The following is an 11,287-nucleotide window of genomic DNA, read 5'->3' on the forward strand; positions in this document are numbered from 1 at the left end:
GAATAATATTCTGTACTGATATCTTCTGTCATTTGGAAATACTTCCTTCCTTCCAAGAACTATATAATGTACTAGAGACACAGGATTAAAAGATATGGTCCCTGTTCCCAAATAACTCATAGCATTGAGACCAGGCTAACCAGGAAACAGTATCAGCTATGAAATGGAAGTACCAAATGACAGGAAGTAGATGGAATGAATGCCTAGCTGAAACTGTAAACATCAAGAAGAATTCCTGGATAATGTGCCCTATGAATTGAGTTTTAAAGGAAGAGAATTTCAGGCAGAAGAAATAGCATATTAGAAGGTCTAATGCTGTGAGAAATAACCTATTTACCTTCCTGCAAAGGAAGGTAATTTCAACAAAGGTCTTAATTGGTCAGTGACAAGAGATAAAAATGAAGGACTTAGTAGGTCCAGATGATTAAGTTTTTTATATGGCTTGCTAAGGATTTTGGATTTTATGTGAAGCCAATAAAAAGGTATTGAAAGACTTTAAGTAGTCAAGGATGTATGATCAGATTTGCATTTTAGAAAAATTTCTCTGGCCACAATTATGTAAATAACAGAGAAGGATGGGGGGGATACATTAGCACAAAAGAATAGTTACAGGACAATTCTTGGCAATTCAGGAAAGAAATGAGGAGGGTCTTAAGTAGAGACAGTGTTTCTGAAGAAAGATATTAAAGAGCGAGCCATAAGAGGCAATATATGATCATTGATTATAAGGTTGGCGAGACAGGGATGAAAAAAAGGGTGAAGGCAAGCCAGCTTTCTGGCTTTTACAACCAGGTAAAATGTGATGACATTCACAGAAACAGGGAGTAACAGTGTGAAAGAAGGCGTGATTGAAGGTAGAAGACAAATAGCTTGAGTTACCTATGAAATTCACAAGTGGATACACAGGGCCAGGAGTAGGATGAAGTGAGTGATGCACTCAATTGGATGCAAAATTTAAGAAACAAAAACTCCTTTAAAAAATGTGTTTTATTTTAAGTCTGGGATACATAAGTAGGATGTGCAGGTTTGTTACACAGGTAAACGTGTGCCATGGTGGTTTGCTGCACCTATCAACCCATCGCCTAGGTATTAAGCCCCTCATGTATTAGCTATTGATATTGATGCTTTCTCTTCCCCTGCCCCCCACTCCTGACAGGCCCCATTGTGTGTTGTTCCCCTCCCTGTATCCATCTGTTCTCATCATTCCCACTTGCAAGTGAGAACATGCGGTCTTTGATTTTCTGTTCCTGTGTTAGTTTGCTGAGGATAATGATGCAGTGTTAACACATGGAAGCCTCCTCTCTTTAAGGGAGCTATGACTGAGAGAGAGATAGAAGGTTTAAAGGTTATATTTTTATTTATTTATTTTTATTTTCTTTTATGAAATAAGAAACTTGAACATATTTATTTGCTGAGGCTAAACGGAACTGGCAATGGATAAGAGATGTGGGAAGGAAGCAGACAGAGAAGAAAAATGCCAAATTAGAGAGAGACAGAGGCTGAAGGAAAGGAGGCTGAGATGGGATTGTTGTACACAGTTTACTGAATACAGGCCTTCAAAACTATGGGGGGCTTCCCACCGAGGAAGCGAAACCATATGACCCAGCAATCCCTCTTCTGGTTATATACCCAAGAGGAAGTGAAATCAGCACCTTGTAGAAATATCCACAAGCCGATGCTCGTTGCAGCACTATCCACAATAGCCAAGATATGAAAGCAACCTACGTGTCCCTCAAGGGATAAATGGATAAAGAAAATGCATAACATATACACAATAGAATATTGTTCAGTCTTAAAAAAAAAAAAGCCTGCAATTTGTGACAAAATGGACAAACCTGGAGGACATTATGCTAAGTGAAATAAGCCAGGCACAGAAAGACAAATACTGTATGTTTTCACTTATGTGTGGAATTTAAAAAAAAAAAAAAAGTCAAACCCATAGAAAAAGATAGTACAACAGTGGTTATCAGGGACAAGGAGGGGGTGTGGAATGGAGAAATGCATGTCAAGGGGTACAAAGTTGCAGTTATATAAACAACTGAAATAAATAAGTCTCAAGAGCTAATGTACAGCATGAGGACTACAGTCAATAATTTTGTATCATATACTAGAAATTGGCTAAGACAGCAGATTTTAGATGCTGTTACCACCAAAAAATAGAAAAGTTAAAAAGGTAATTATGTGACATGATAGATATGTTAATGTGCTTGACCTTAGTATATTTCACTAAATATATATGTAATATACATGCATCAAAGTATCATGTTGTATGCCTTAAATATACACTATAAAAGAAGGAAAGTAAAGCACTTTTATTGCCTGAACAACACATTAACACATCTCCCCATTGTGAGTCATTTTTTTTTCTTTTGAAATGTTTATAGCATTTACTCACATCTTTCTGTATTTCTCCCCATCCCCAAATTTAGGGAAATTAGTATGCAATACTTATCTTCCTGTAATCCCTTCTCTTTGGGGCATTAATCAGCAGTTACTAATCTGAAGACTTAACAAGGGAAGAACAAAGAAGCCTTAAAAACACAATTTGCTGAAAATATAGAAGGGGTGCTTAAGTGTTGCTCACATCTCTTCAAAAATGCTCTTTCCCAACCTTCAGGTGGAAATTATACTCAAGGCTGCAATGGCTGGAACCTCAAGTTCACGGAAATCTGCGTCTTGAAGGAATTTTTCCATAAAACAGTTCTTTCACTTCAGAAATAAAATATTTACTAAAAAGCTGAGAAACAATGCAAGCAAATGCAGTAAATGTTTGTTGTTCATGGAAGCAAGTTATTCCTTGGCACACTCCTATTGTCTGAGTGAAGTTCTGGAGGTTTATACAAATGGAATAGATTGTGGAACTACCCCTGAGAACTACTCCTAAACATGCTAAGTATTCAGGCTGTCAAATTAAAGGAGTTTCTGAGGCTGCCACTTCTCTGGTCATCTTTAATTAGGCAATACTCCACTGAAACCCTCACAATTAATCTTAAGAGTTGATTTTCTTCTATAGTAAGTGGAAGGCGAATTATGTAGTGGCTTGCTCTTTGTTATAATTTTATTGAGAGGGTTGTGGAGGAAGGATTGGAATATAATAGAATTGTTCTATTTTCTACCATTTACAGAAAACTAGATGAATCACAAAATTGAAGAAAAATGATGCTTATCTTTTAAATATGTATTTTATAAATATTTAACTTACATTAAAATTACTTTCCACATGTACTCATATTACAAAATGCCCTAGGCATATCAGTGCATATGCTACTCAATAAATGTTCCTGTGTCTTTCTACCACAGAGATTTGTTTAGGAGGGAGATTGTCATGTTATTTCCTATACCTGGAAGGACTCACACTTCTGTGTCTGTTAATATTTTATCCATATGATACAATTTAGACCGTGAAACCTTTCCTAATGAAGTTACTCTTTCATTAATTTAACAACTGTCATAAGTGAATGAATGAAACAACGAAACAATGAATGACTCAATGTGGGCTGGTTCTATGAATTGCATACCTTCGTAACCCCAATAGAGCTTGTTGGGGTGCCTGGAATATTAACAAGCCAAACAAATACTTACTTATTTGTTAATTATGTAGGCATTGCATAAATTGAAATACATTTATATTTATCTCAAGAAATTCTCTCTAAATTATATTAGCTTCTGAGGAGAAAGTGTCTTTCTAGCAACCTGGTTTTTAGAACCATTGTAGGCTCTTTCTCTGTAAAGGTAAATAAACTTTCTTTGGAATGTGGTAAAAGAAGCTGTTAGATAATTTCTGAATGTCTGGTTTTATAATAAGGAGGGTCACTGTCCTCAAAGTTTAGCAATCACTGGACCCTGAGGGACTTTTGTCTAATCTTAACCCTGCACCTGACTGCCAGGCAGAGCTAATCACTTAACCTCCCAGTGAATTAATGGGCTCATCTGTAAAACACGATTGCCATCAAAGGGCATGAAAGGAAAAGACTAATGATAGACGGAATGAGGTTAGATTTAAAGATTCAACAAAGTCATCAAAATTCACAGCAAAGCCATTTTCCATTATTTCCCTCAATTGTAACTGTACTGCTTTTATAAGAAGTGAATTTGATAAAAATAAGCTTATAAGAGCTCTGTTGTGCTACTTTGTATCTGCTGGACTGATGCGGTATGTAAGAAAATTCCCTTGCTTTCAAAAATGTAAAATTTAAAGCACATTGAAAATTCATGATATTTCATGAGATGCCTGAGGATTTGAGACTCTGACAGACAAAAAAATCCCCTGTGATTTTGATAAGACTGCTAAATAAAAAAGCAGTTCATACATTTATTTTTATCACCTTCTTCCTCTTCTATTTCCTCTTTCATTTTTCTATTACATTTTGATTTTGACTTTTATGTTTCTGCATCTTTACTTTTCTCCAACCCTGGAGCAATGGGAATTATTTTTGCAGACTCCAAGGTACCAGTTTCAGTGTCTGATGAAGTTCTCCCTTTGGTGTGTGTCAAACAATCATTTCCAGGCTCCAGATAAAGAGACAGAGTGCCCCAGAAATGCCCTAAGCCCACTACAGGCATGCTTGCCTAAGCTGGCTGCATCTCTCCAGTTGCAATGCACATTTTTGGGGACAATAATAAATATTGGCTCAAAAGAGAATGATGGAAAGTGCATTTTTAGGAGATATGAGATATAGGTCTATTGATGGATAAATTGATTTTTTTCCAGTCACTATAACATCTTTTCAGAGTAAGTAAGCATAACTGCACAGAAAGATGGAAGATGTTAACTGATATTGGGACTACAATTAGATAGAAGAAAACCAGAACCAACGCACACACACTGTTCAGATGGTTCATAGGGTTATTTTAATCACTGATTCAACTTTACAGAATGAAGTTGCTCCATTCAATTTCACATCAGTAACTGCAGGTTGTATTACGTCTAAGATTGGTATAGAACAACAGCAATTTCACAATATCTAGACAATGAATGAATATTAAAAATCTATTTCATTAAAAAGCTCTTTCAGATACTGGTATCTGAAAGAAACTATGTTGGACCTAAAATATATCAAGAAATCAAGAACTCAATATAATGAAAATAAGGCTGAAGACTGCAACAGATTTGAATACAGCATGCCTCCATATTCTAGTTATTCATGATTTTTGAGAAAATCTGTTTCAGTGAAAAGGGCAAGTAATCTTTTTTATAGCTCACTTTAAAATATCTCTTTTTAAAATATTTCCTAGAACTTTCTCATTCCTTAGCTCATTGATTCTCAAAACAATGATTCTCATTCATTAGATCCCTTGATTCTCATATTCTCACAAACCTAAAATAAATGTTATAATCTATATTTTACAGTTTAATATTTTGAAAGAAATAAATTACACAATTTGATGAGGGTGATAAAAGGCCCTCTCAAACTCCAGTCCCAAATTAGTTCACCCTGAGCAAGCCCATTCTCACATCAACCTGTTACATCATTTACAAAAATAAACAATGTCAATTACATATATTTTTAAGTTACATTCAGTCAAACAAGCAGCTACCTTAGCACTCAGATGTGTAAAAACCAGTGCAATAAAACTTCAGTTTTTAACAAGTCATCTGAAACAACAGAGGACACAATTTTGTCTTGTTCCCAATATATTTTGTGTTTATGTTCCTAAATCCTAAATTCCTAAAATTGCATCCTGATAAAGAACAGTAAATTTGTTTCTCTACTATATTTACCATATTGCCTCATTACTTGATCCCTCCTTCCTTTCCTCCCTCTCCCCTTCTCTTCCACTCCTTTTCTTCCTTCCTTCTTTTAATAAATGTGTATATATATATAACCAATAATTACCAAGCACTTACAGTACACTGGGCAGAGTGCTAGTCTCTTCACTGAAAACATTTCAAAGTATAATAAGAGAAACAGGAAGCAATGAAATGAGTCAGCTAGTTTTGGAATCAGGTTAGTCACAGTTGATCTCAGCTGCAGGCCCGGAAGGTTGGGGGTGGGCTGCCTTGTATTGCAAACACATGCATCACATCACATAGACATCCTGCACGCCAGAGCACAGTAGCCTGTCAATTTCCACTGCTGAATCATTTATAGCATTTACCATAGTTAATGCCAATGATTATATATGTTAAAGGTACTTATTAATCCTTGCACCAAATATAGGAGGGGCCTCAGACACTTCTTATCTCATGGTTCTTAAATCTAACCATGCACCATACTCACTGGTAGTTTTATAAGGAATGGATTCTTGAGCTCCCCTAAAGAAATCAGTAGCTCCAACAGAGATGTTTTTAAAAATCTGTTTCTAGTGAACTCTCCCAGTGATTGCTGAGTAACCTACTTAAAATGACATTGGAAAACCATACACTAGAACCCTGCTTTTGATTTTTATTATTACAAGATCTAGAATCAAGTTCAAATAGTCTAGATAGTAAAATATTGTGGGAATTTTTTTTTAGTATTAGAAATCCCACAAGAAGTATGAAACTGTTGTCATAGTCCATGTAACTAAAATTCTTATGTAACGACTGAAAAAATGAAGGAGTAAAAAGAGTTGTCCAGGGTAGAGACATCTGGATCCCTCTGAGGCAACCTAAGAAGATGAGTCTGTCAGAGAATAGAGATTGTAATAAGTTGATGACCGTATGCCTGGTTTGCTTTAGACAGTCCCATTTCATGCCTTCTGTCTTAATATAATTACTAATTATGCTACCCATTTCTCTCTCCAAAGTGTCCCTATTTGAGCAACAAGTTATAGACTCACCCCAAGTAAAAGGGAATGTTGTCATAGACCAATGAGTGTCCTTTAGTGAATAAAGAAATAATAAGTAGGCTCTATTTATTCATTTATTCAACTCAATTCAGCAACACATTTGTGCTAGCATTTGCACATGCCAAGTTCTGCATAAGTAAGGAAAGCCCCCTGCCTTGTGGAGCTTACAGTCCAGCAGTGGAAGACTCAGACAGTATACAAATGAAAAACAAATTAAAAAGGATAGAGATTATAACAACTGCTATTATGGGAATAAAGAGGATGATATAATAGGATTTCATGGGATGGACAGGTGGAATGAGGGGAGGCCTTCTGGCAGACCATCATCTGTTTCAACCTCATTTTGCATACCTTCTTGTGCTCCAGAAACTGGAAAGCTGAAAGCTATGTTTCATATCCTCCTCCGCAGCTAGGGATCTGGATTTAGACACAGACAACCAGATATACTCATGAGAAGCACTGATTCAGAACTAAGCTGTAGAAGGACGACACAGTGGCAGAAAAGGTGTCTACTTCACTGGCACAGAAGTCCAGCCTCCTTATTGTCAGAAGCACATAAGATGTGTTCCTGAAGGTAATAGTTCTGACCCTACTTCCTGATCCCCTGCTCATGGTTACAGTAGTACAACCCTGAAGCCAGCAGTTGGGACGGGAGTCTCCTAACTCCCCAGCTTCCCAATGAGGCAGATGTAGAGGGCCAGTTCTGCGATGGTGTTCTTGGAGTCTGAAATAGCTCCATATCAGGAGCTATTCCAAAGACCTTCTAAAAAATGGTAAGCACTGACTTATCACGTTAAGTGCCCTTCTGATTAAAGTGGAGTGGTTTCTGTTATCTGTCACAGAATGCCGAGTGATAAAGACCTGAAGAATGAAAAGGAGTCATGTGGCAAACAAGGGGAAGAGAATTCCAGACCAAGAAAATAGCAAGCGTACAGGGTTGAGGCTGGGAAAAGACTTGGCATGTTCAAGCCACAAGAAGAAAGTTATTGTTGCTGGAGGAATGAAGAGGTGGGAATGAGGAAAATGAGACACTGCGGGAGTCTGATCAGGGCAATGTCAGTAAGAGACAAGTTTGATTTTTTCCAAGTATATTGGGAATTCATTGAGGAGTTTCAATCAGGTATAATCTAGTTTTAAGAATATTAGACTAGATGCCTTGCAGAAAAGGAATTAAAGCAAGAAGATTAGTATAGGACTATGTCAGTAGTACTAGCAGGGATGAGGAAAAGGAGGAATTAAATCCTTGGCTTTCAGACAGATCAGAAGGTAGATGTGCTGCAATTCACTAAAACAGAGATACATAGGATACAATAAACATATGTTTGAAGCATCAAGAGTTTGTTTTCATTTTTGGGTATAGGGTTGCACAAGTCAAAGTTGAGATGCAAACCAGACAAAAGACTGCCAAGGAGAGTTTCATAAATAAGAATCTGCAAAGGAATAGTCAGTTTTCCATGGAAATCCTCATCTAAACCAGGTCCCAGGTCAAGACATTTTAACACATGGGTCAGAAACAAAACCTCAGAGCACAATACCTCCAACCACCTTTTTCATTTTTTATACAAGGTCTCGTTTTTGTCACTCAGGCCGAAGCGCAGTGGTATGATCACAGCTCCTCAAACTTCTGGCCTGAGTGACCCTCCTGTCTCAACCTTTCAAGTATCTAGGACTACAAGTGTGCTCTGCCTTACCCGGCTATTTTTTAAAATTTTTTTTGTTGAGACAATCTTGCTATGTTGCCCAGTCTGGTCTCAAACTGCTGGGCTCAAGCAATCCTCTGGCCTTGACCCCCCAGCGTGTTGAGATTATAGGCTTGAACCACCACACCTGGCCACCAAAGCACCTCTTTCTTACGTTAGCTTTTACCAAAGGCTATCAGCAGTTCACTCTACTAACCATATGACCACAGACCCTGTCCTTATCTGCAAATTCACAAACACTTCCTCAGGCCCGGGAAGAACTGAACTTCTTCTGTCTACCTATACTACCAGAAAATGACTAAGTCAGGCTGTCAGGACATTTACAACCCTCTTATTATATGTTTTCTATATTCTTGCAACCCTGATCAGTTGCCCTGAGACTATGAGTTGAAGTCTGCTCTTACTTTGCTATAATTACCATCTGGACAACTGACTTGCTATTCTTACAAATATAATCCTAGCATTGCAGGATACCATGGGCCACCATGCCAATCTCCTTGCTGCACAAACTTGCTAAGCCCATTACATATGTAAGTTTTATTATCATAATCACCAATATCACTGTGGCTGAGGTTGATTTTATGATTGCCATACATTGAAGAGTAGCTATGTAAGTCACTAGTTAAACATACATTTTATCTCCACTTAAATATATTTGTTTACCTGAAATCATTACAGACAGAATATACACAGATCTATGTGTGGACAAGCCTATCTGTGTATGTGTGTGTGTGTACATACATATATTTTTGCACAGGTCTAAACAAATATATATATATATTATATATATGAAACTAATATGTAATTAGTTAAAATGTTAGTTCAATATATATATGTTAACATGTATGTATATTAAACTAACAGATTATCATGAATGTGTTATTTGAACTCACAGTCATTAAGAGATGTGAAACTTTTAAAATTGTTCACTGTTGGAAAACATTGGAGAGTCTCAAAATATTTAAACATCTAATCTTTAAGTTGAAATGATTCACACTAAAGGAAAATAAAAATATCTGAGCGTATTTATTCAAGAGCAGCAGTAAATTAAGAAACCAAGAGTTTTTAAATGAATTTTCACTATGTTAATTTCAAGCTACTTATTATTTTATGGGCTGTCTGGTTTGTTAAAGCCTAATTAATGTAAGTAAAGAAGACTCAAGTAATCATTGAATATATCACTATGAAATGAATTTTAGATAAAAGTACCATTACTTTAAGAGAGGAAAGAACACATACTCGCCATGGCTAATATTAATTTTAATGTCATGGAAAATTTATTTAATAGGAAGACTATGCTTGCAAGTAACATCTGAATTTTTCTCTTTGTTTCAATATCCATGTGAATCTGAGAGAAATTGCCTAGTAGATTTTAAAAATCTATAGTGTAGGTGTTTTAATCAGGGGTCTCCAGAGAAACAGAACCAATAAGCCAATTCCTTATAATAAATTTATTTTGATATAAGGAATGGCTCACATTATTATAGTGACTGACAAATCCCAAGGTCTACAAGGTGAGTTGGCCAGCTAGAGACTCAGGAGTGCTAATGGTCTAGTTCCTGTTTAAAGGTCAGTAAGTCTGAGTTCCAGGAAGAGCTGATTTTTCAGTTCAAATCATAAGGCAGAGAAAAGCTAATGTCCCAGTTTGAAGTCAGTAAAGTTGGGAGAAAGCTTTCCTTGCAGAAGGTCAGCCATTTTGTCCTATTCAGGCTGTCAACCACATGAATGAGGCCCATAACATTAGGAAGAGCAATCTACCTTACTCAGTCTACCAATTTAAAGGTAAATCTCATCCTAAAACCCTCTCATAGAAATGCTGAGAATGATGGGCATCTTGTGGTCTGGTCACGTTAGCACATAAAATGATCACTACAGTAGGTCAACTCTTGGAATGCAGAATGTTTTGCCTTTACTAATACTTCATGCTAAAGGAAAAAGTGAACATGAGTAGTTACAGCCACAGATAATATAAGATACTATAAGTTTGGTTTTAAAAAGCATTATGTGTATTCTTCACATGTTATTTCCAATGGTCTCCATTATTCAATATTCTTAATATACATCTGGTATCTGCCATGTCTACTGCAAAGGTAGACAAAATGCTCACTGGGGTCCTAGTCCTTTTTACCTCATGCCTACCTGACCACCTTATAGCTGCTCTCTCTTCAAGACAATCTACTTTTTAGATATGTCCCACATAAATATTCCTGGCTGGGCATGGCAGCTCATGCCTGTAATCCTAGCAATTTGAGATGGAAAGGTGGGCAGATTGCTTGAGTCCAGGAGTTCGAGACTAGACTGGGCAAATGGCAAAATCCTATCTCTCTCTCTTTTTTTTTTTTTTTTTTTTTTAATGTCTAATGAAAAAAGAAATACTAAAACACTGTTGTTATTACAATGATCCCCTGCTCAGGAACCTACCATGGCTCACCAGAGAAGCAAAGGTAGATTAACTTTCAGCTCTACAAAAAGGTTATAGCTATTATTGTGTAGATTTTTTTTTCTTATTGTTGTTGTTGTTTTAATATGGCTAAAGTTTCTACACTGACTTTCAGAATTTCAGAGAGGGGTCCAAGTTGTAAGCCAGCTGGAAACAAGATAACTACTATAATGGCATGAGGGTGTTCATTAAGCAAATTGTATCTTACCATAAGGTATGTATGTGGGGAAGAGGTGTATAGCATTAAACAATGCTTCATTTAAATAGACTTTCTTTTCTTCATCAAAGATTTGTTTACTTCTCCTATACTCTAGGTCTATGATAGACTCTAGAGTTGCAACACATTAAAGGCATAGCACCCTGATGGAACTAAATA

At 36.6% G+C, this 11,287-nt stretch overlaps 1 protein-coding gene across 2 annotated transcripts in view; it reads right to left on the bottom strand.

Annotated features, from left to right (window-relative positions):
- GRM8 (glutamate metabotropic receptor 8) overlaps positions 1-11,287 on the bottom strand; it is an 801,552-nt gene that overhangs the window by 256,869 nt on the left and 533,396 nt on the right. The window contains exon 8 of one of the 2 annotated variants that reach the window (XM_073009318.1): positions 4,829-6,605. The exons of the other annotated variant lie outside the window; for it this stretch is intronic. Coding sequence (XP_072865419.1) covers positions 6,592-6,605 — 14 coding nt within the window. The 3' untranslated portion in view covers positions 4,829-6,591. Of the gene's footprint in view, positions 1-4,828; positions 6,606-11,287 lie in introns of those variants that run through there. 2 annotated transcript variants of the gene reach the window in all.

Source organism: Chlorocebus sabaeus, chromosome 21 (genome assembly GCF_047675955.1).
Source record: "Chlorocebus sabaeus isolate Y175 chromosome 21, mChlSab1.0.hap1, whole genome shotgun sequence".
Taxonomy (NCBI): Eukaryota; Metazoa; Chordata; class Mammalia; order Primates; family Cercopithecidae; genus Chlorocebus; species Chlorocebus sabaeus.